Source organism: Martes martes (assembly GCF_963455335.1).
Source record: "Martes martes genome assembly, chromosome: 10".
NCBI lineage: Eukaryota > Metazoa > Chordata > Mammalia > Carnivora > Mustelidae > Martes > Martes martes.
Genome location: NC_137898.1, coordinates 110,315,003 through 110,340,176, shown reverse-complemented (window position 1 = coordinate 110,340,176; position 25,174 = coordinate 110,315,003). Strand labels below are relative to the sequence as shown.

Here is a 25,174-nt window from a genome sequence, read left to right as displayed (position 1 = left end):
TCAACTGAGCCACCCAGGTGCCCCTGGGTTTTTAATTCCTTTTCTGTGCGACCCCCATGTGCATGTAAAACTGAAGTATTAAAAGCAAATAAAATTTGTTTACCTCTTCTCTGGTTAATTGGTCTTTTGTCAGTTTAATTTGCGGGTCCCAATTACAAAACCTAGGATAGTAAAAGTTTCTTCCTTCCCTACACTACATTTTACTACGATTTCTTGAGGTTATTCATGTTCATTGCAGTGGCACTGCTGATAACTGCGCCTGCAGTCTCTGTTGTAATGCTGCCCTGTATACGGCAGGATGTTTAGCAGAATCCCTGGACTCTGTCCACTAGATGCCGATAGCACAGCTGTGACAACCAAAAATGTCCCCCGACATTGCCAAATGTCCCCTGGGGAGCAAAATCACCTGCGGTTGAGAACTACTGGCCTACATGGCTACCTACTGGTATAGGTATGGTGGAAATAATATATTATGGTGCACTAGGGCACGTTTCTTCCCAATACCTGAGGTCATTTTGGTATCTTGAAATTCAGCACAGCCGGGGTATTTTCATCACAAAAACTGACAAACACTACAAATCAGGTCTTGATATGCTGTTTTGCCAGTTGTCTAGACTGAAGAAAGTGGTGATGAAAATGTTAGAGGACACTCCACTCATAGATGTGTCGTGGGTCACCACTGCATTATGGATAGCACAAAATCCTGACACAGTATCTTCAGCAGTATATTCAACCTTGCTGATTCAGAAACAAGTCCCTCAACATCACTGAGCAATGATGGTATTCTGCATATTCCAAGAATGTGCTCAGTTCTGTCAAAGGTACAAGGAGGGTCTAGTAAATTGACAATAAAGAACAAAATCTGGCCAGATAAAGTCGCTGGTAAATACTTTTAAGTACTGTTTACAGTGGAGTAGCCAAGAAGAAAGCCTGGTATAGGTTAAGGAGGTGGCAAAGTCGGGACAGTAAGTACAATAACATCTGCTTAGAAGCAGAGGTACAGAGCGGCTGGCGGGCAGGAATGGATTCCAGGGGTGTTCTTTTTTTTAAATATGAGAGACATTAAAGCATATTAAGATGTTGTTAGGTATGATCCCATAGTGAGGGAGAAATTAAAGGTGCCTGAGAGGCATTAATTGAAGAGTGGACGTCTTTTGAGTAGGTTTGAGAGAACACAGTCCGGAGAAGAGAGCAGGTAGGGACAGCTGGTGGCCTTAGACAACAGCCAATACCGTTTTCACAGGGTTATAATGAGGCTCTAAATTAACCACCGTGAAAACACTGCTTCATTTGTAAGACACTAAAAAGCACCACCGAACCACACCGCTCATGTCCCGGTTCCACCGGCAGGTTCAGACATGGAAGACTTTCTGTCTCAAATCGATGGTAATTTTTATTTTAATAGGTTACGGCTCCAACGACCTTATCTTCCCGAGAAAAAAGCCCCCAAGGTACGTCTTTGAATTCTCAGTACCACTTGCTTTAAAAGCTGGGAAAGAGTAGTTAAGCTAATTTGCTGGGATCAGAACCTACACTTCCTCCTTTGTTTTAGTGAACCCACCAAAGTGTTCCGTGACTTTTTTTTTTTTTTTCCAATCAGTTCTGTCATTTCGCTCTTCCTTTTTTCCTTGTAGTCCTTTATCCTGAGGGCGGAGGAGGGCAAACGACCACTAACATACTGCTCAAAAGACCGCTTTTCCCCTGTCTAGCTCCAAACAACGCAATGAAACGACAGGAAACCGTGGCAGGGGTCGAACCGGAAAAAAAAAAGTCCAGAAAAAAAAAAAAAAAAAAGTATGGTGGGTTAACCAGTTATTTCGCCCCTGGCCTCAAGGGGGAGAAACCAGGTCTCTAGGGGGTGCGAGGGCGGGGACCGGGAGGTGGCAGAACGAGCAGGGAGCGCGTCCAACCACAGCAAGGGGGTCAGAGGGGCTGGAGGCCGGCGGGGGTGGGCGGGGGGCGACTTCAGGGACACCGAACGTTTTTAAGGGGTGGGCTGGGGAGCGGAACTCAAGGGCAGGGGGCCTTTAGGGCTCTGGAGAAGGGCAGGCTCGGACCAGGCGCCACAAAGGCGAGCGGAACTGCTGTGGTACTGACGAGAGGGCGGGGACACCGATCCCTTCACCTGTCAATCGCCGCGGTCCCGAGCGCCGTTGGACTCCTCGGTTACACAGCGGACGGAAATGACGCGCTCGACTTCCGTTCTCCACTCCTCGAGGCCCCGCCCTAGTACCGCCCCTTAATAACGCCCCTTGGCTCCGCCCCCCCCAGGCCCCGCCCTCTCCTCCATCCGGACGTCACCGTCTCCAGGGGGATCCAAAACAAAAAAACGTGGTAGTTAAACCTGTGAGCTCTCACTGCGATCGTTGATGGCTTTGAGGCAAAGGATTTCGAAAGGGAAACCAAAGGGAATTTCTGCGAATTGGGGCTAAACTTACTGTAAAGTCTGGTCACTTCCACCAAGGGGTTTAAAGATGTGGGAGACATACACAAAATCTTTTCATATTTAAGTACTTTATTCATTTGTGAATCAGAAAACGGATCCTTTTATCGATTTGGCAGCTAGTGCTCAGGATCACTGAGTAAGTGACAGGTGATCGTAGTCCAATGCTATTTCTAAATTTAAGCTCTTTAGCTGGTGAAGCCTAAACCAGTTTTATTTTTTTTAATTGAGGTATAATTGACATATAACCATACATTACTTTCAGGTGTACAACATAATGATTTAGGACTTGTTTATATTACTAAATGATCCCTACAATAAGTCTAGTTAACATCTGTTACCGTACGTAGTTACAGCTATACCAGCATAATGGCGACCTGAACCAGCTAAGGCACTGCACTTCTTGTATTTTTGCCTGAAATAAGAGAAAATAACGGTGTCCAGCCCAAATTTCTTTCTCCCTAATATTAGATTTATACCTACTAGGGACTGAGTGGCAGTGATAGAAGTTTTGGTTCATTTATCCAGGAAGACACAACAAAATTAAAATTAGACCAACCCAGTTATAGAAATACCAAGGCTATAGGTGGTTACAATCTTTCTTCTCTTTCTTTAAAGATTTATTTGTTTATTTATTTGAGAGAGAGAAAGAAAGAGAGCACCTGTGCAAGCAGGGGGAGGGGCAGAGGGAGAGAGAAAATCTCAAGGCTCCCCACTCAGCACAGAGTCCACTTGGGGCTCAATTTCAGGATCCTGAGCTCATGACCTAAGCTGAAACCAAGAGTTGAGACTCAATCCACTGAGCCATCCAGGTCCCCTGGTCATTACAGTCTTTCTTAAAAATAGAAATTATCTTTCTCAAAATTGTATTTAGAAAATTTACTTTATTTAAAAAGTATATATAATATGTCCCATGATATAAAGTTCTAGAGATAGGTTTAAAAAAGCATAATGGAAAATATAAATATCCATTTTCTTATGTATATCTTTTGTGCACTTACAGTCTTTTCCTAGGTTTACATTTTTCTTTATTTTACAATCTGATTCTTACTTGTAGTAAAAACAAATATCATAGACAGGTATACAGCAAAAAGTAAAAATTCCCTTCTCTCCATCTCTTTCTCAGATATTGGTAAAATCCTTCCAAGTTTTCAACCACACAAATATATTTGTTTTTTACATTCATGGTTTCACATTATACATGTTGTTCTGTAACTTAATTTTTTCACTGAATACTATAATGGAAATCTTTCATGATAGTACATATAGAGCTACTTTAAAAAAATAGTTGTATTGCAGTCCTTTATATATCAATAACTATTTAGCCAGTTCCCTCATGAAAACTATTTAAGGTGCTTCCAATATTTTACTAATAAAAGCAATACAGCAATGAACATGCTGGCAGCTTATTTAGATAAAAGCACTTATTGTATTTACCTGCATATCTTTACACCCCTCTCTTCCTTTTAAGTCAGATTTTTTAAAGGAGAAGTGAAGTATTAAAATCGACTAATGGAATATGTAGATACTGTGTGAGTTCAAAGGGGAAAAAATCGGGGTTTTAGTAAAACCATTTTATTAAGTTATATTCGTGTCAACAAACCAGAAAGCCATGTAAAACTAATTCTTTTTTTTTTTTTTTTTAAAGATTTTATTTATTTGACAGAGAGAAATCAGAGCTAGGCAGACAGAGAGAAGGGGAAGCAGGCTCCTGCTGAGCAGAGAGCCCGATGCGGGGCTCGATCCCAGGACCCTGAGATCATGACCCGAGCCGAAGGCAGAGGCTTAAACCCCTGAGCCACCCAGGCGCCCCTAAAACTAATTCTTTTTAAAGATTACGACTGAGCTGGGCAGATGGAAAATTATCTAGATTGACTGCTCACTCCCTGTGGAATTTTTTGAGGACTCCACTTAATTTCTTAAAACCGTCCTTTTCCTGTTCCATGCTCAGAACTGTGTGGTGTAGCTCAGTTCACTTTAAACTATCAGGCTTGTTTGGCAGCAGGTGATGGGCATTTTAAAAATTAAGATGTTTCTAACAAGATGCCATCAGCCACAAGGAAGAACCTGGGCTGGTGGGCAGGGTGGTGTGAAGGAGGGCAAATTTTCTTTCAGTAATTTGTTTTGACAAGCCCCAAACTCCATGTACAATAAATGCAGGACATGGGTTCATTAGCATATGGTCTTAGTACAGCTGGCCTTTATTTTATACTCGTGACCTTGTACTTTTGAACAATTGGTGGGTGTTTCCCTTGAATACTTGGTTTTGATGATACTGTTCTATGCTCTTGTCTAGTTATGCAATTCTGTGTTCTTCTTGACCTTCATAAAAGGATATGACTACTATAAAGTGGTTACACTGTTTTTCAGATTAAGTAAATATTTCGATTAGGGGAGTAAATATTTTTAGACTGGGAGTGTAGCTAGCTCTTGCTTTGGGAGTGTGTTCCTTAGTGGAGTGGATCTTGGATTGGTGGTTTTATAAGGAGTGTGTAATGGATTTCTGGGCTATAAGTCTTAAGTCTTGACCCTGTCCAAAAAAGCAAAGGAAATTTCCAAAGTGTTTCTTGCATCAATGCACTGAAACAGAGGAGGGGTGCAGTTAGGATGCTTGCCTTTCTCATCAGCTTACTGGTGAATTCCTGAGGTACCAGGCTTCCTACTGCTTCTGGCACCTGTTTCAAGTGTCCCCCCCCCTTTTTTTAAATTTATTTATTTGACAGACAGAGATCACAAGTAGGCAGAAAGAGAGGAGAAAGCAGGCTACCTGCTGAGCAGAGAGCCTGATGTGGGGCTCAATCCCAGGACTCTGGGATTATGACCTGAGCGGAAGGCAGAGGCTTAACCCACTGAGCCACCCAGGCGCCCCTCAAGTGTCCCTTTTAAGGATTCAAAAAAGTAGTAGAGAGCCCCTCCTGACTATAGTGATTGTCCGTCTATTCAATATAGATAATGGGTGGTACCCGCAGAATGTTCTCATCTACTAATAATTGTGTTGTCCTCGATGGGTGTGCTACCCTGATAGATTGGGAATTTCTAGTTTATGGCATAATTTCTCCTTAATTTTGCCTCAGACCTTGATAAAACTTAGCTAAAAACATATAAGTGAGCTTTAAAAAATGTGGCCTCCACAGTCTCCAAGCTACCTTCAACAAGGAAGCCGTGCTCTTCTTCCTTAATTATCCTTATCAGAACTTCCAAGAGGAGGTTTGCTATTATGGAATGTCCAAAGCAGCTTGTAGGAGGAGAAATTATTCTGTAAGAGGGGAGGAACCTGCACCAACATTTTTTCTTCATAATTGGAAGAGGGAGAGGGAAAGTGAACAAACTAGGAAATATGGTGGAAATCATTTCACAGAGAATGATTTCTATTCTGGCAAAGCCTCTCTGTCCACAGTGACCCGCAAGTTTTCTGTTTTGAAAAACCGTGATGTTGATGATGGAGGTTTTTACACAAAAGAAAATTATGTTCAAAGAGACCTGTAAGACTTGCTCTCATCTTGCTCTGCCTGTCCACATGAGTCTCCTCAACTGCGTTCACCGCAGCCCGGCCTCTGTCTGAAGGCTTGCATTCAACCCATAGCTGGCACTCGCAGGAGTGTCGATGGGAGCTGACTTAAAGCTCTTCTCTGGAAGGTCTTTCCCGGAGACACTGGCACAGGGACACGTTATCATCTGGCTGAGGAACAAGCTCCATCCCATCACGTATTTTGGGTTTGCTGGACTGGCGCTCAGCGTATTTCTGAAAGGCATGTTGGAAGGCAACTGAAAGATGAGTCCATACTTCATTCCACTGGATCCTCCCTACCCCACCCAACGCCAGTGTTCCTAGCTGCTGTCTATCTTGAGATGAAAACCAAAGGTCTGGTTTATTCGGTCCTGAACCTGCATTTGAACTTCAGGTGTCCAGGCACTAAATGCAATATTTTGAAATCTAACACAGAAACCCCAATCCACAATCTGAGGTGTACGTAGGAAGCCTCCAGGAAAGGGATGTCAAGCCAAGGGTCTCTACTTGAAATAGCCGCACCTCTTGGCATTTATCCTCCCCTCACTAATGAATAATTACATTTGTTGAACACTCAAATCAACCAAGAGATGATAAGCATCTCAAAATAAAGCTGATGGTCTCATACACTCCTCTCTTCAAGCTCATAGTCACGTATATTTTGTCAATGGTGACAGACCTGTGTAATGTCCTCTACTTTAGCCACGGACTGAAACATTCCTATAAATTAGACTTTTGATTCAGTGGTTCCATATACATTTAGCTGTAGATTCTTGGTGCTGGGCCAAACCCAACAAAATAACTGACATGAGCACAGGAACCTAATGAACATTTTAGAGGGAGAAACTCCCTACTATCACTATTATAGATAGACTAGCAGAGGATATACAACTCATTCAAGGGAAAGGCTCCTTTTAGTAAATGGTGTAATTTATCATTTTAATTTTTCTATGATAGAGTGATATCCACAGACATCTGAAGAAATGTGCCTTTTTTTCCCTGTCCACAGAAAAATAAGTTTAGGTTAAAAACAAAAGGATTTTTTTGTTTTTTTCTTTTCTTCCTAGCTAGGACTTCACCAATTCTTAGATTCCCAATAAACATTTGTACTTCGGTAATTAGGTCTGAGGTGTTACAACCATTATAAATACATTTCATTTTTTTTTCTACAGCAAGTTAAATACGTGCTGTCCATCCTACAATGTGATAGCAAAAGCATGAATCTTAAGGAGCAAGAAGAACCAAGAGGCAGGGTTTTTGAGCAGAGAGATGTTCGTGACCTCTAGTCCAACCCCCTTATTTTCTAGATAAGGAAAGATGTTCTCTGAGGTTCAGAAAATACCTAAACTAGAAATTCCACAGGGCATCTAATTAAAGATAGCAATGCCCAGCTAAGAAGCGCTTTTAATCTATATTCGTAAGGGCGCTAAGCATTGTTTTTCATAGTAGTGAGTGGAGCTATGAATATGGAGAACCACAAGAGGCCTCAGCACACTATTCCCATCTTTCCTCGGGCTGGGCTGGTGCTCGGCTTCACCAGAGATCCACCGGCTGATGCTCTGAACCCTTCCAGGACGTGCGGTCCTCAGGCCCAGCATGGCTGTGAGGACACCTGGACCGCGGGCCGGGCCGTGGGGACAAACCTGGAGTACTCCGTAATAGTAGCAGAAGAGCCGGTGTGGCTGCAGCAGCTCCCTCGCGGCCAACTGCCCTTCCTTTGCAATCTTCCTGGCTTCTCCATCATTTTCCTGAAAGGGTTAAACGCACACACACAATAAAAGAAAAATACTCCTGTGAACCTCCCCACCCCCAAAGAAGGCTACCATTGGGTATGAAGCAGGACAGAGGTCGGGTTGAATGTGACCAGCATGAGGACAGGGGACATGAGGAAAATAACTTCAGAGCGAGGCTCTGAGAAATCAAGAAATTGACGTTTCTAGCCCCCCGTGCTACACCTAAGTGGTCACACATGTTCGGACCCTGGTCCACAGGTCCCCCCGCCATATGCACACCAGATACGCAAGCTTCTCTCTCGTGACTACCCCTCATACTGTCCTGGCTACCCAAGAAATTTAGGGCTCATCCCCACCCCCCCCAATCCCATAGCCTCTCTGCTTGATATTAAAATACAATCTGGAACAGAATGAATCCCTTTGCACGTTATAACGTCTCTTAAAAACTTCATTTTAATACGCAGAGCCCAGAAGTTGTCATAAAACAGTACCTATGAAGGCCTGTCTTGTTGCTATATTCATAAATTCAGTCATTAGAACCCACAGCTTTTCCTTCAGTATCAGGAACGATCACTGTTCCTAATTATACTTTTAGAAAATAGCTGATATTCTACAACGTTGCCCATAAAAAAAGCCACTGGCAAGCAATCCTGACTCTTTATAAAGGGTCACAGAAATGATTCTTGCCTCAGGCTCCCAGTTATTTGCATACCTGAATATTGCTTCTCAGAAACTTAGAAATAGAACGAAGTCCTACCAACAGAAGGGGGAATTTTTATTGTTTCATAATAAAACACGACAGCTTTGTCATGTTTCCTTAAAAAAAAAAAAGAATTCTTATTTTATGGGAAATCTGTGATTCTTGGGGTGTTGTGTATACCATGCATTCATTGTACCCTTTTTCTGAGTGGGGAAAAGAAAAGGGTATTACAATTGCCTTCAATGTCTTCTTGTGCATCGACACTCCAGTCCTGGGATTTCCAATCTGTCACTTGCATTTAGTGTGTTTTTGCTTGTGCGTATACACATGACTATTGATTCCTTCAGAAAAACCCATATTCTACATAACACTAGACTTCAAATCTTCTAAAAATCCTCCAAAATGTTGGCTAAAGGATATTAAAGTGACTCTGATGTTGATTCTTTAGATATTTCACGGGAACAAAAATTTCAGAAAATAGCATTTCCTTTGATGAAATTATGTCAAGTGAAATTGGGTCATGATGGAACTCATGTAAATAATCCTGATAAGTCTGTTATTGCCTCAAGAAATTAAAATTGCAGAAAACGTACCTTGGCCCACTTAACTTTCTCTAGTAAATCACTAAGATTTCTTTTAATTGGAACATAATGTTTCCAAGGCATTAGTGCCATATAGAAATGTTCATAATACGTCGAGTCCTGCTTCAAAACCAAGCTGTCACCCAACATGAGGTATGGATATCTGTAAGCCGCCACGGTCCCATCCACATTCACTTGATACTTGTACTAAAAGGTTAAAACAAACATAAACAAAGAAAAAACTTAATAGCTATTTGCTTCACTTCTGCTTGTCATCAACACTATAATACTAAATATAAAGGAATTATTTTTCACGTTCCAACTTCAGTGTTTAAAAGTGTTTTTTTTTAAGATTTTATTTATTTATTTGACACAGAGAGAGAGAGAGAGAGAGCACAAGTAGGCAGAGAGACAGGCAGAGAGAGAGGGGGAAGCAGGCTCCCCACTGAGCAGAGAGCCTGAAACAGGGCTCTAACCCAGGATCCAGGGTTCACTTCTAGAGTTGAGGAGACAGAAACTTGGAGACATTTAGGGATTCGTGTGATGCTAGCAACACAAGATGTACCCCGTTTGCCCATTTGCTGGGTTAATAAGCCTTGCTTTACATTTCAAAATCACTTTTCATGGGAATTAAACCTCACTCGATCATAGTCATGTGAAGCAAGTATTACCATAAGCTCTTTCTTCTTATCTGTTTTGCAAATGAGAAAATCGTGTGTTCAGATAAATTTATAAACCTCTATTCTCTGAGTTTGTCAAAACCAATGTTCTTTTCATTATAACCACACTGAAACGAACAGGAAATACTTGCAGGTTTGGTCATTAATTTTTTCTTGAGTAATTGGTACCAAAGGGTTTTCTAGCCAGTCAGATTTTGTCACATTGTTCCCATCCCTATCCTCATGACAATGCTCAATGGAACAAGGCAGGCATCCTGCATGTTTAGGGGTGTGAAGAGATGACGGTCCCACAGTTAGTGACAGAGGAAGGACCAGAGACAGGATGTGAACCCCAATTCCAGCTCCAATTTTACTTCTATGGCGTTTACATTCCTTCCGTTTACAAAAGGCCTTTAAGATCACTTCATGTAAAAGGTATTTATATTCCCAGTTTATGAAAACAAATATAAAGAAGAGAAAAATGCCCCCAAGCCCCTAGGTTAATCCCTGCACTATATTTTGAGCATTAAATATAGTTCTGGCCTTTTGGTAGACAGAATTCACAAAAACAAAAAAAACAAAAAGGAAATCACAATGAGTTTTGTAATTCCCCAAGCTTGGAAGGGAGAAAGTAAGAAAGTGTGCTCCAGCTCACAAGACTAGAGAAAAGGGCTCACCCAATGATTTTGTAGACTTATCACAAGTTTATCACCTCCTACCCGTACAGGAAGACGTAAATGCATACCTTAAAGAAATCAAAGAAACCTGTCAACTTAGCTTTTCCAAGCTCCTTTTCTTTCTCTTGGAAGAAGAAATATCCTGTAATTCCTGCATCTAGGAGCTCGGGATTTTCCTTGGAGAGTTGCACCAACTGGAGCCTCTCTTCTCGGCTATCTCTACCTCTGAAGAAAGCTTTCTCTGTTTTGTTGATCCAGGAAGGCCCTAGAAATTTGAAGCCATAAAAAAAATGTGATTATGAATTTGACATTTATAAAAACGGCAAGCATAATCATCTGTAATCTACCATGGTCATTTAAGCTATTAATGCTCTGTGATCATCAACCCTTCTTCTAAAACAAGGTGCTATTCCCAAAAAAATATGGGATCAAGTAACTTGTCTGAGATACTTTCCAGTTTAGACTTTCAAAAACAGTCCTTTTATGTGCGGTGTCACAGAAAAGCATGCTCCAATTTCACCTATTTTTTCAGATTTTATTTATTTATAAATAAACTTTATTTATTTTTTTACAGAGAAAGAGAAAGCATAAGAAGGGCAAGCAGCAGGCAGAGGGAGACGGTAAGAAGACTCTGTGCTGAGCAGGGAGCCTGAAGCGGGGCTCGATCCCAAGACCCGGAGATCATGACCTGAGCCGAAAGCAGTTGCTTACCCAACTGAGCCACCCAGATGTCCCTAATTCCTACCCGTGAGAGCTCACTCAAATATTGGACCGTCTGCTGTATGACATTAGGAGCTATCCAAAATAACAGTGGATCAAGCTCAAAGCAGAAGGCATTCAATGACCTGGCCCACTCACAAGGCACTAGCTTCTTCTATCCTTTGTGCTACACAACAAAAAATGAGCTAGGATTTGTTTTTCGACTGGGTGACCAGAACAAACTACCTAACTAAGTAATATCCACATCTTCAATCCCTGGTTGTTCAGAATTTTGAGCACATCACTTCTGACTTATTAGACTTTGTCCACTAAGCTGTGAAATGAAAACACATATATATAGCCCAACTGTGTGCGTGTGTGTGTGCATGTGTGAATTTCCTTCCTGGGAGGAAGAATTCTAGAAGAATTAATTTAAGTCTATTTCTATCATTCTAAAGAGAGATTATTAGTTAACACTAATAAGGGATAAATCATAAAACATAGACACTGGAGGGGGGGTCACTCTCTCTAATGTTTAACACACTTCTCAGAATTCACTGTTCGCAAATAAAAAGTCAGTTTCATTTCATGTTATCTTTAGGTAGTTTGCGAAGTCTCTGGTCTTACCTACGAAATGAGCCTGCCAAATCACAAACAGCAACAGAGGCTGTAAAGAGAGTCTGGTTTAGTTCGAGAGTGTGTTGTGCCCTAAGTGTAAGGCCGTCAAAGGGGAAGAGGGAGGAACTCAGATTTCGAAGGATCAAGCAAGGCAGAAAGAGGAAAGGGGAAAATTCCTTCCTAGGTGCTGGAGGTAGTAATACCCTAATTATACTGTTACCACAATTCCCTCACGTCTGCATATCATTTTATATTTTTCAAAATGCTCCCTTCACCCAGCAATATAAGGGCATTGGCGCCAGTATTAAGTGACAATCCTACCAAATATGTATTTCCAAATGGTATTTCCAAACGACCAACTCAGAGGAGACTCAGTTACAGTACGTTTGGACATTACTAGCCCAAGCCACATACCTAATTTTTAGATTAGAAGAATCCTACACTGCTCTTTCTTCTTTGTTAGAAAATAAGAACAATGGTTATTTAGATATATACCTTTATTCTCTCCTACTGAACATTCCTTTCTTGCCTCTGTTTTTCCCTCAGGAAATAAAGTTTAATTTACCCGTATTTCCCTGAATAGAGAGGAGATCATTGGTGACACCCCTCATTGCTTCGAGCGTGGAGTGGGTGATGTCATATGTTGGAAGGATAATGTCCCGTGAATCCACGGAGCCGCACCATGAAATAATAGGTAAAGGGCCCGGGGTTTCATTGACTTGCCGATGCTCCAGAGGCCAATCTCCAAGATTAATATAAAATTCTATATCCGGGAGAAGGACCTAAATAAACAAAAGAAGAAACATCAGTGCCAGGAAGATCTAAGTTTTAGGTACTAAATGCTTTCGTTCTTTGGCTTCTTAAAACATGCCCGATAAAGTGAACATGTGAAAACAGCAGAATAGAGAAGAATCCTCTCAGTCATCAGCAGTAGCAGAAAATCGAGGGTGAGGATGGTTCATGGCAAATTCATTCAACCAGGAGTGCGCTCCTGCTGTTCAGAGGTGGCATTTAAAATTGCTTAGTACTGGGGCTCCTGGCTGGCTGTCGGTTAAGGGTCTGCCTTCAGCTCGGGTCACGATCCCGGAGTCCTAGGACTGAGCCCCATTGGGCTCCCTGTCTCCCACTCTCTCTGCCCCCCCCCCCACCGCTTGTGTTCTCTCCCTCTCTCTTTCTCTGTCAAATAAATAAAATCTTTTTAAAAAACTGCTTAGTATCGGGGTGCCCAGCTGGCTCAGTTGTTGGAGTGTCCAACTCTTGATGTTGGAGCATCCAACTCTTGATATGGTTTCGAGCCCTATGTTGGGCATGGAGATTACTTAATAAAAACTTTTTTAAATTATCAAAATTACTTAGTATTATAGAAGTGGACATGGTATGGAAAGAAAGTGGCTTCAAGAACTCTCACTGCCAGCTGCCTGAGAACTGACAAGGTTAGATCCAAGCCCTTGTTTTCCTCCACTCTCAAACCTCTGCATCACATCTACCTTTGTTTCTGGACTCTGCCACTTCATGTCCATCTCCATGGTCAATGCCTTATGTGAGGTCCTTCTCATCTCTCACCCGGACTGGTGCAGTAGCTTGCTCACTAGGTGTCCTGATACTAGGCTTTCCTCAATCTGATCTGATTTCACCTTGCTGCCAAAATTCCTAAAACCAAAATCTATGTTCCCATCAAGGTCAACAGAACCTAAAGCCTGCAGGACAAGGTCTAAACTCCGGGGCCAGAAAGCCGGGCCGTGTTATCTTGCTCCCCCTGAGCGTGGGCCACTAAGCCTGAGGCTACTCTCTGAAAATGCCACCCACTCTCATAGGTCATTCCCTTCTCACTTGGAATATTCTTCTCCTACTTATTCACTTGGCAGTCTCCTTTCTCGTCCTTTGAACCCAGACCGAATGTCACCTCCTTGATGGCTCACTCTCCTCAGGCAGTTTCCCCCTGGGGACCGGCTCTTCTTACAGGCCTATCACGCAGAGGTGTCACTATTTGTTTCACATCCTACTCTAACTTCCAAATGACAAAAACAAGTCCCACTAGCGTAGGCCACTCTAAGTCCAGAGATGAGTCTCATTTATCTTGGATTTCTTCCCAGCCACCGGGCAAAGAACCTAGAACAAGAGGGAAGGGCAGGGGACTTGACGATTCACGCTCTTGCTTATCTGCTCTGGTTTGTCAGCTCATTAACAAGTCTCAAAAAAGAGTGACCTCGAGGCTCAACATGTCTGGGAGTCCACAGGAACCTTGGGAGTGCTCCGTGGGAAACTACTTGCCTCAGATGGGGCCTCAAGCCACTTAATTCAAGGAAAGAAAGATCCATAAAGGGGGGAGAATTTATGAACCCTCAGGTGGTGGACACAGTAGATGCACATTTCCAAGCCTGGAATCCATTTCCATCCTTTGCCATTGTTGCTCTAAGAATCCCAAAGTTACAACGAAATAAGTAAACTCCAGCTCACCCTTGAACAATGCAGGGGTTAGAGGTGCTGACACCCGTGTAGTCTAAAATTTGTGTATAAATCTTGACTCCCCCAAAACTTAACAACTAGTAGCCTACTATTGATTAGAAGCCTTACCAATAACATAAGAGTTGATTAACACATCTTTTATGTTATGTGTGTTATATACTGTGTTCTCACAACATAATCTGCTAGAGAAAAGAAACCGCTAATTCAGAAAATCATAAGGAAGAGAAATACTATTTATGGTACTGTCATGTATTTATAAAAAAATGTCCATGTATAAGTACACAAACCCGTGTGGTTTAAGGGTCAACTCTGCATTTTTTTCGGAACCAATGAACTCATTCCCGTACCTTTCTTGCCAGTGACAGCAAAATCTCATCCGAGAACATTTTGAAGTCTGTGTATTTCCCTAAAGATCTCCGGTAGATGCGGTTATTGAGAATCGTGTAGTGAACAATGGCACCCCTCTCATCCCCAAACCTTTTTGGAACTTCATTTAGCATCTGCTGGAGATTGATGCTGGGGAAGGAAGCAAAATCCTTTGCAATCTGTGGTTCCTTGGTTGGACAAGAAAGAGTTTTCTGCCAGGCCTGAGGATCCCCTTCTGGACACTCACAGTACTCGTGGTACACCGGTCCTAGGGAAGATAAAACACGGGTAATGCCATGCTCCATTAACAAACCCCTCCGCACAGAGGGTTGTTTCTGCCCCTGATAGGAACATGGGATGACTTCTTGGTGAGGTGTAAGGTTCTCCAGATGGGGATAATATGCCGCAAACAAATCCGTGGTGAAAGTACTTGAGTCAGAGGCCTGCGCTTCTCCTTTGCATCCCCCGATCATTCCTCTGGTTTACCACACGCTCTCTCCCGATATAACCCACGCTCAGCCCACGAGCTGATAAATTCAGTGAGTCATAAATGCCTGGTGGACATAAAACAACGTACCTTGTCACAAGGAAAAAGAGAATGTATTACTTTTCAGGCAGTATTACAGAGTAGGTGATGATTTTTTTTTTTTTTTTAGACAAGATGGAGGCCTCCTCCCTTGAATCTCTAAAATCACCTCCATCAGCACATCTCAAAGAAGATATATGTAACCCAGGGGTATCTGGCCATGTAATTTTAACATACACAGCCATAAGTATAAAGCTTCTTTGAGGACTCATTTTAGAAGGAATTTAGAAGGAATTTTATATCTTACTTCAAGATGTATTTAACTTTATATGTTAATATAAAGTCAAGATGTATTTAACTTAATATAAAAATATAAAGATTAACACAATTTTATAAATATAAAAACTCCAAAGAAATTATTTATGTTTCTTGAGGATTTCTATTAGACCAAGATGAATAATATGGACCAATTTACGCTTCTACCAAAAAAAGAGACAAAATATATGAAACAGGTTTTGAGCCACCAGACACGAGGCAGTGAAAGACAGTGAGTCTGAGAGATGGGAAACAGATGAGGTGATCCCTACAGTTCATAAGCTTACTGCCTAAGGGAGTTTCCGGGTTATGGAGACAGGGAGAAATGTAGGCAGAGCCCGGAAAACTCACTGAATTGAGGGGACAGAGCTGGGTGTCCAGGGAGAACAAGGCAGCTGACATTTGCAGGACACACTGCCTGAAAGGAGAGAACTACACAGACAGAAAACTCCAGAGATCTGCAAAAGGCTCCCCCTCAAGTATTTACGGTTTCTGAAGAGGGTGTAAGCGAGGGTATACGTGAGGTATAAGAGTGTATAAGTGAGGAAACTATCCAAGGCAGGGAAAGAACCATCCAGAACGACTGGAGGCAACACTACCCTCTGGTCATACAGGGTTGGGAATAGTACCTATTCACACCAGGCAGAATGGGAAGTGTCCTAATTCCTGGGACTCAGGGTAGAGAGGGCAGAGAGGTATCGCCTAAGTGGTGGGGAATAATTAGCCCCAGACTAAACATGGTTCGGGTCTTACCTAATGAATTGTAAAAGCAAAATTTGAAAGGTTCAAATTATTTCCAAGTAACTTCACTACATTCCAGAAAAAAAGCTCAAGGAGATGACAAAGCATCAAGAGACGAAAAATACACTGGATACAATTAATGACCAAGTGGACACTGCAGAAGGAAAGATTAGGGAACTTAATGACGTAGCAACAGAAAATATACAAAATGAAATGGAGGAAAAAAAAGAAGTTTAAAAATGAAAAGAGCATCAGTGAGCTGTGGGCTAATCTCAAGCCTGATATAGGGGTCACTGAATTGTGGGAGGAACTCTGGAGTAGAACAGAAAAAAATATTGACGAAACAATGGCCAAAATTTTTCTGGATTTAATGAAAACTATAATCCCAATGATCTAGAAAGCGCCACAAACCCGAGCACAAGAAACACGAAGGAAACTACACCAAAGCACATACAATCAGATTGTTCAAACCGACTTAGAGAGAAAACCTTTAGCAGTGCAGAGGAACAGTTTTGGAGGTGGGCAGATATACTGTTGGAAACAATTCAAGTAGGAGGACATTGGAACAACATCTTTAAAGTACTAAAAGGAGACAAAACCAATCCTGTTAATCTACAATTCTGTATTTAGTAAAAATGTCTTTAAAAAATGAAAGCAAAATACAGACTCTTTCAGATACTCAAAAGCTGGGAGAACTCATCACCAGTTTTCTCGCACTAAAAGAAATGATGGTGGGGATCCTTGAGCAGAAGGCAAATGGTACTAGATGGAAATGTAGATCTATATCAAAGAATGACGAGTGCCAGACGTGTTAACTTCCTGGGTAAATACACAAGATATTCTTGTTTATCATTCAAATTTCTTTAGTTTTCTTTCCTGCAAAATTCCAAGTTAAACTGAGCTCCAGGAGGGGTGCCTGGCTGGCTTAGACAGTAGAGCATGTGACTCTTGATCTTGGGTTAGCAAGTTCAAGCCCCATGTTAGGTGCAGAATTATGTACAGGTGAGCTCTAGGAGGTATGAATACATGTTCACTCTGTTGTACAAGACTTCGAGGTCATCATAAACCATTTTGAAAGGCATGGGGTCTACACATATAAGGCTGGCTCTGGACTGTGTGATATAACCACTTACCTTTCAAAATATAAGGAGACTGAGCTACGTGCTCATCACCGTAAAGGACCTCTATCTTCAGCCCTTCGCTGACAGTTTCATACATCCTATATCGCATCAAAAATGTCCCATCATTCCTGTCCAAAGGTTTGGGGACGTGAATCCGGACTACCTCTTTAGGTGAAAGAGATTTGATTACTACTTTGAATAGTGTTTGACCTGAAAGAAAAAAGAAAAAAAAAAATATATACATATATGTATGTATGTAGCTACTACTTCGTGGTTATTTTGCCTTACCAATTATTGGATAGGTGTCTGTACACCAAAGTTACTTTTTTCTGTACTATCAAAATAATAACAAAATAATTTTAGTTTGGAAGGTCCTTGAGACCAGGAACCATGTCTGGGTTGTGTCTTGAAACCAAAGATCTGAGTCAACATTTGATTCTTTAGTCTGTCACTAAAGATTTACTGAACGAACAAGATCAGTTCTTTAGAAAAGGAAGGAAGAGATGACCTCTTTGCCTCTTTGCTCTTTTTACCTTTGGGTAGGTTTAAAGCAGCCCAGATAGTTAAAAGGCCAAAAACTCTTAGAATGACAGACCTCCAAGGCAATCCACCTTTCTCCTGTAAAATATATACCACCTCTCTTCGTAAACCATTTCAATACCTAATAGCCCTCATTTCTGAGGAAATTTCCCTTTGGTTAACCCAAATTTCGAGTTATACTTCTAAGCCTATTTCCCTAAGTAGAGAGAGAGATTATAGCTAGTTATTAGACTGTGCCCAAATATCAGACACACACACACAGACGTACACACACACACATTTCACACACTTTTGTAAATTCTAGAGTTTACTTCTCTAAGCTTGTTTCCTCAGATTGGATCGAAAGTTGTACTTGAACAATCTAACATCCTTTCGAACTCCAAAATTCTGTGGGTTTTCTGGAAATTCCAGGGTAAACAATACCTGCTTAGTAAACCATCCCTTCTTTTTTGGTAGTATATGAGCTGACTGATTGAGACTTGGAAACAATACTGTTGTGATTAATATCATCACTGGGATCCAGGAATAAATGTGATATCCCTCTTTCCGGAATCCAGTGGATGTATCTGCACTCAGCACAAAACTGACCCTTAAGATCTCTGAGAACAAAGATCAACTGATGTCCTAATGTCCTAACCACAGTTAATCACTATATCAAAGGCAAATATTTTATAAAAAGTGGTGAATCCTCTGAAATTCACAGTCCGGGCAAAAAAATAGTGGTGATGGAAGGAGTCTTTGATCTCACATCTATCATATTATCAATCTAAGCATATTTAATAAATATTTTTTAAATTACTGAAAAACGTTTCTTTCTCCTACTCTTAGTTTCTAAATCTTGTGAGTGAAGCTTGTACTCTGTTTTGATCTTCAAGTGTTGTATTTTTTTCTTGTGGGTGAGGAGAGGTGTTCCGTGGTCTCTTTAATTTTGTAATGGTAGTTTTGTAATCATAATTTTGTAATTGTGTCTGACAACTTGCTATTAAAGAATACATTTAGACATCCTTGAAATAAGTGTGATAAAATTATGAAAGATATCTGCTAAAATCAATGAATTATAATAAATATAGGGGATGTTGTAAGAAAATGGTAATAATGTAAAATTATTTAAAATATTAGCCATTTACCTGAAATGTTCACATGAAATACATTGGTTATTGCTTTGTGTTATTTCATTTAATTTTAGGAAGCACATTTACAGACTGCAAATCAGGCAGGCAGAGCCTGGGGACCTGGAGGATATTCCTATAATTTTCTCCCTAAAGTGGAACCAGTACAGAAAAGTTAAGTATCTTGGTCAAATAGTCCTGTTCTCCATAAACTTATGATTGTAAATAAACAAAACAGATATAAGACAAACATATTAATGATTCTGTGATCATTTTGGAAAGAAATGGATTTACAGAAAAAACTAGTTCCAAAATGCTTCATTATTTTTAAATTCAAAGTACTGGACTAGATCTGTATTGTCTCTTCCAGTTATAAATTTGTTTGTTTCTGAAATAGCATTTAAGAGCTATATTTCAAAATCAACGTATAAAACTAAAAAAGAAAAACTAAAAGAGTCACTGGAAATACATATTTCAAATGTCCAGTTATTTTTATAGGACTCTTTCATGCTTGTGTCATTGCTGGCATGAAATTAATGTTAGAATCAACACAAAATAACAATGGTCAGGGCTGAAAGAGAAGTAAGCAATTTTAACCTCATAAAAGAGAAACTGAGAAGAGTGCAATTTGAAAATGCTTCAAATGGAAGGAATGTGAATTCTCATTTGCCCCAAAGGCCAACATAAGGGAACAGACTTGCAGCTCAACTTGAATTTTTTCTACCTCAATTCAAACCTCTTTAGGAGAGAGAGCTAATGGAATGAGCATGCAGGGACTAGCTAGATCGAGGAGGTTAACAGTATCAAAGTCTTGCATCAGTAGAATCAGAACTTTTGAAGACTTTGGCAGTGATTATGGGCCAGTCCTGAGCTTGAGTTTTTCATTTACATTTTCTACCTTATTTGTTTCCTACAAGAATTTGTAACATAGGCATTGTCACCCCCATTTTACAGATCAGGAAACCAAGGCTCCAAGAAGTGACGTAACTTGTCCAAGGTCAACTACATATGAGTAACAGCCAATATTTGAACATAGCCCAATCCTTCTTCAAAGCCGATGCTACGGCCACCTTGTCACGCTGTGTCACGGTAGCATTTTGGTTTGCAGAAGTCAGAGTTGGAGGAATAACCTCTGGCACCACTGGTACCAGAGAGTCATTGCCTTCCCTGTTGTTTAGGAAGATTATGAAGGCTCTGCAACTGAAACAAGTGTCAGCCCCACACGGCCAAGGGAACTTACCGAGAACTGATGCACGACAACCACATTACAGGAGATTTAATTAAATGGAAAGAGGATGAGTGTCCACTCTTGGCTCTGACACTTAATGGCTGTGGGGCCACAGGCAAAACATTTTAGCTTTTCTGAGCCTCAGTGTCTTAGGTGTAAAGTGAAGAGAGTAATATCCAGCCTTCCCACTTAACAAGACAATTAAGGATGACAAATTAAACAGGGCACAGTTTAAGACACTGCAGTGCTACACAAGTAGGAAGTACGATTATTTTATGATTATCACTACTGATGAAGGTAAAGGAGGACTGAGTAGAGAATGAGTATCTGTATCCAGCCATCTTGACGGAATCCAACCACCCTCTACCCATCCCTTCTTTTCTTTTCTCCGTGGTACTTACGGAGCACCTCTGTCACGCATTATGTCTCATGCTGACAATATAACATTATCAGCAGGTTTTGTCTACATTCCTAATAGAAGAAAATACTACATTTAAGTCAGAAGGGAGTAAAAAAAAGGTCGAGATAGCTTCTTTCCCCTATATCCAAGGTCACGGACTGTCTAATTTCTGTCTTTGGACTCCAGTTTGAGATCCCCTGCTTTAGGCCATTCAAGGTCACAGGCTTGTAATCCAGGTACCTGGACATACACAGCATAATGATATTCAGATAAATGTGACACTGTTAAATGGGAGTGATAATTATCAAGGGAATCTTGGTTAAGCCGTGTAAGAAGGTCTATGTCTTGAGAAAAAAAAAATGGCCTTTTTTTTTTTCCATTTAGTTCTTGGAGAAGGAAAAGTTTTAGGACTTGCAAGTGAATGATGGCAGAAAATGTAAAAACCTAGTTGCATGAGCTTTTCAAAACTACAGAGCAGCCTTTTAATGGAAGCTAAAAATTGAGCAGCATGAGAGGAAATAGGGAGACTCTAAAGGTATGAAATTGAGGTTGTCTGAAAAGATTTGCTGAAAGTCTTTTGTTTTTTATGACTTCCTGATCATAAAAACATTAAGATTACTGTGGGGGGAAATTTTCTTGGGAAAAAAGAAAAGTGAAACAAAAATCTTTATTCTCATGTTAGAACTACTGAGAACACTAATGAGAGGTATAGTTTCATCTATTAATTATAAAAGTTATTATAAAATTAAAGTGAAACTATATCGTTTCTTTCCTGTTTCATCCATCCATAACCTAGTTTAAGCATTATTAAATATTTTAAAACATTACTTTAAAAGTAAAACTTAAAACATATAACAAAATTGATCATCTTAACCATTTTTAACCGTACAATTCTGTAGTGTTAAGGAAATTCACATTTTCGGGCAACACATCTCTAAACCTTTTTCACTTTGTAAACCTGAAACTCTACACCTATTCAACAACTTCCCATTTCTCTCCTCCATTGGCCCCGGCAACCACCATTCCACTTTGTTTCTATGAATTTAACTACTTTAGATACCTCATATAAGTGGAATCGAAAATGTTAACTTTTAATGGGCTGTCAAATATGCCATCACATGAAAGTACCACACTTGATTTAGCAATGACCTCAGAGTTGGCTAGTTAAATTTGCTGTAATAAATGATGACAATGTGGCAAGAATTTCTCGCATAGGAATCTTTGACCATGTTCTGATCATTTTCTCAGGTCAGATACCTAGAAATCAGATTACCAGAAATAAACAGCACTGGCATTGTTTGCAAAGGACATTTTTTTTTTTAAATCACATTTTCTCACTGTTGAAACTTATTTTTTGTACATTAGGTTTGTAAATATTTAAGACACTTGGTACATTTGGAAAACTGCTTTCCAGTAACGTTTTAGGAATTTGCGCTCCCACCAGCAGAGGACGAAGGTCACTGTCTGAGAGTATCTTCATGCCTTCTTGACAGCTTTGAGTACTGCCACTTAAAAAAAACTTTGCTGATATTTTTTGATTAAGGAATAGAATTTTATTTGAATGTCTAGCTCTTTCATTAATAGTAAGATTAGCAGCATGTCACTTTGGATCATGTCACTTTCTTTTTTCCTGTATAAATTAATTTTTCCTTGGTTCTCCCTTTTCTTTCTAAAGCACCCCCCATTATAACATTATAAAATTAATTTTACGAAACAAAAGAAAATTATAAAGGAGAAAATACACCCCATAGTGGAAGACTTCGAATCAGGGCCTAAGGATTTTTTATTCTGGTCCTTAGGGCCATGGAAAGCCTTTCTAAAACTGAAAAAAGTTTAGTCATAGTTTCCTGTGGGCGGTGGAAAAGACGCTGGGCTATTCTGATGGTCTCTTGATGAAACAGGGTGCGGGCCGGCCGGACGTCAAGGAGACAGAAATGAGCAGATCCCGACCGGCCACAACTTGAACCCAGCAGGACGAGTTGCAAGAAGGGGCGAAGGCAGGACGCGCAGGGGACCGTGCGAGGACGCCCGGACAGAAGGGCTTCACGGACAAGACCCACCCTGGGGAGGGGAACAGCCGAGGGCCGCGGGGTTTCACTCGTGCCTGCCGTGGGCCTCCGAGAACGCAAAGCCCCCAGCTCCGGCGGCGCCCGGCGGCGGGTCCGGCTGGGCCAAACCCCAGGCCTCAGCGCGGGCATCGGCGCCAGTTCCGGGGCTCGATGACTCGGCGGGCGGACGCTCCCTGCGTGCTGGGACCGCGCGGGAAGACGGCCTCGGGCCGTGACACCCCCGGCCTGCACCCGCGCCCCGGCCGCCGCGGACGCCAGCGCCGCACCCGAACCGCGGAAGGGCCCGCGGAGCTCGCTCGTTCGTCGGCTCGCGCAACAGACTTTGGCCGCGACGCCCTCCCCGCTGTGCGTCCGGGGAGGCGGGGCGGGGGAGGCGGCCGGAGCCGAGTCAGGGCGACGCTCGCTCGGGGAGGGACGCCACGCGGGCGGCGGGCGGCGGGCGGCGGGCGGCCTCCCGCGGGGCGCGGCGGGGACCCGGGCGCGCGGGGGGCGGGGCGCGCAGGCCGGCGGCTCAGCGCTGTACCTGGGGGCGAACGAGTGAGGTTCTGGCCCTCCGAGTTCACGGCCTGCAGGTAGAAGTAGCGGACGGGCAGCACGACGCCCGCCCGCAGCCCGGGCCCCCACACCAGGCTCCGCGGCGCGCTCACCGGCGCCTCGGGGGCCCCGGCGGCCACGAGCAGGGCGAGCGGCAGCGGCAGCAGCGCGGCCCGCGGGAGGCGGCGCATGGTCGCGGGGCCCGGCGTCCCGCTCGGCGGCGGCGGGGAGGGGCCGGGCCCGGGGGGCGGGCTCCGGGGGCGGCGGCTGCAGCCCGGCCGGCCCGCCCCCCGCGCTCTCCGGGCCCTGGCGCCCGGCGGGGGGACGGCGGAGGGCGCGTCCGGCCGCGGGGACCCGGCGGAGGGCACGGCCCCGGGGCCCGCTCGGTGAGGCCGAGGGCGCGAGCCTGCGTCCTCCGCCCCGAGACCTCGCCTGGCTCGGCCCGTACCTCCGGCTGCCGGAGCTGGTCAGCCGTTTGGAGGAAACGGCTGTGAAGGGACACGAACACGAGCGGGATGGCCGCGGGGCGAGCGGAAGGGCCCCGCAGCGAAGAACGTCCGTGTCCTTCGGGAAGTGCCTTCAGCCCAGGAATGTCACTGGGTCCGCGTGGTGCAGAGCCACTGTCTCGGCACCTCTGACAGCTCCGCGTCCACGCCGGCACCAGCCGAATCCGGCTCTTCTCCGTGGAGCGCCGCTCCCTTCTTCCCAGTCTCCCTCCCCTACATTCTGCTTTTCCCAGTATGTTTTCGGAGCATCCACCAGTTTAGGCACAAACCTCAAGGGAGCAGTTAGGCCCTGCGGTATCAGAAGCCAGGGTGGACAGAGGACTCGCCTTGAACCTGGCAGGCGACCTTCCCCTTCTGTCAGGAGGCTCTGGTCCCCTGAGTTAACGAGGTGTGACTGGTCTTGGTCACTCCTCAGAAGCTGGAGGTGGGGTCCAGGAAGAGACTGGCAGGAGCCCTAAAGCACTGGCGGCCAGGTCTGCCTCTCCACCCGCCTTGATCCGCATTTGTTAATTATTTTTTCTTCTTTTATCAGCTCTTGGTTCCAAACTGTTCTAAGAAAATAAAGCGTTCTGCTCAGGCTGGGTGAGCCAGGGCGGCCCCAAAGTACAGAATGAACACTGGGACTCTGCACCCTCTTGACAGAGCTCAATCCAGAAATGCCAGAATCAGGCGCCTCCTTTCACCTCCTGCCTTTAACTGGGTTACTCAGCATTCTTGCTATGACCACTTTTTACTGGGGCAAATTCCTCCCCAGTTCTGTTGGCCAATTTTGGTAATACTGAGCAGAGGTTGTAGGCAGTGTTCTTTGTATTTTGGAAAGAGTTTCAGAAACTGGTGGGTAAATCACTGGTAAATCGTAGGGCTAAAGCACAGCATTATTTAGTATTTCATTGGTAAGTTCTGGTGGAGGGGCTGTCTGCATGTTTTCAATAGAAAGCATTGCTGTGCTCTAGCTATCACTTTGAAAAATTGTGTAGAACACATTTGATTCACATTCTTCCAAAATCAAACTTTAAAAATTTCCCAGAGATAATCTGAGGGTTAGCTGGTAGAGGACGATAGTCAAATACGGCCTAATATATTACATCATATTTGCAGTAACCCCAGTATTTTTCGAGAACACATCAAGGAGGCCACATAGTTGAATCTAAACCCTTGTTTGGCAGTACTGAGTCTGTACCAACCTGTTTTTGTCCTCACTGTCCTCTGTATCTTTAAAATCGTATCTCTTCGGATCAACCAGTGCCTTGACTAGATTCTTTATCCTAAATCGAATTTCAAACACATATTCAATGCCTGCTATGTTTTAGACATTATACTCGGACTTTAAAACTCTTGTTTTAAAGAAAGACGAAGAAGCTGTGTGGTGGGTGCTAAAATATGGGGGTGGAGAACTCTGCAGATCGGGACTGTAGCCTCTTACAAGCCAACAGGTTAGCCTGTTTGAAGGATATGCTGTCAAAAGACACAAGACTCCTGGGTCAGAGACAAAGGACTTTGTTATTCATTGTCAGAGTTTCCTGTTGGTTTGTGTTGGATTCCCCATGTCCCCTGTTATGGGCAGAATTGTGTTTCTCCATAATTCATATGTGAAAGCACTAAGCTCTGTGACCTCAGAATATGTATTTGGAGATA

General features: G+C 42.8%; 1 protein-coding gene across 1 annotated transcript; it reads right to left on the bottom strand.

Annotated features, from left to right (window-relative positions):
* Positions 1-4,087: 4,087 nt before the first annotated feature.
* Positions 4,088-23,252, bottom strand: POGLUT3 (protein O-glucosyltransferase 3). The gene is made up of 8 exons (XM_080816153.1): positions 23,023-23,252; positions 17,166-17,363; positions 14,432-14,718; positions 12,184-12,400; positions 10,370-10,566; positions 8,978-9,172; positions 7,595-7,699; positions 4,088-6,185 (listed from the first exon to the last, which is right to left on the bottom strand). The coding sequence occupies exons 1-8, from the start codon at positions 23,222-23,224 to the stop codon at positions 6,060-6,062; spliced, it is 1,527 nt and encodes a 508-aa protein (XP_080672279.1). The 5' UTR covers positions 23,225-23,252; the 3' UTR covers positions 4,088-6,059.
* Between the last annotated feature and the right edge of the window lie 1,922 nt (positions 23,253-25,174).

Bases quoted from the DNA above. Each gene is read 5' to 3' on its own strand.
- POGLUT3 (XM_080816153.1), bottom strand. From the start codon at position 23,224: ATGCGCCGCCTCCCGCGGGCCGCGCTGCTGCCGCTGCCGCTCGCCCTG. The intron at 9,173-10,369 runs GTATGCATTTAC...TTAACCTTTTAG, and splicing joins GTTTCTTTGATTTCTTTAAG to TACAAGTATCAAGTGAATGT. The intron at 7,700-8,977 runs GTACGTTTTCTG...TAACCCTTTCAG, and splicing joins AGAAAGTTAAGTGGGCCAAG to GAAAATGATGGAGAAGCCAG.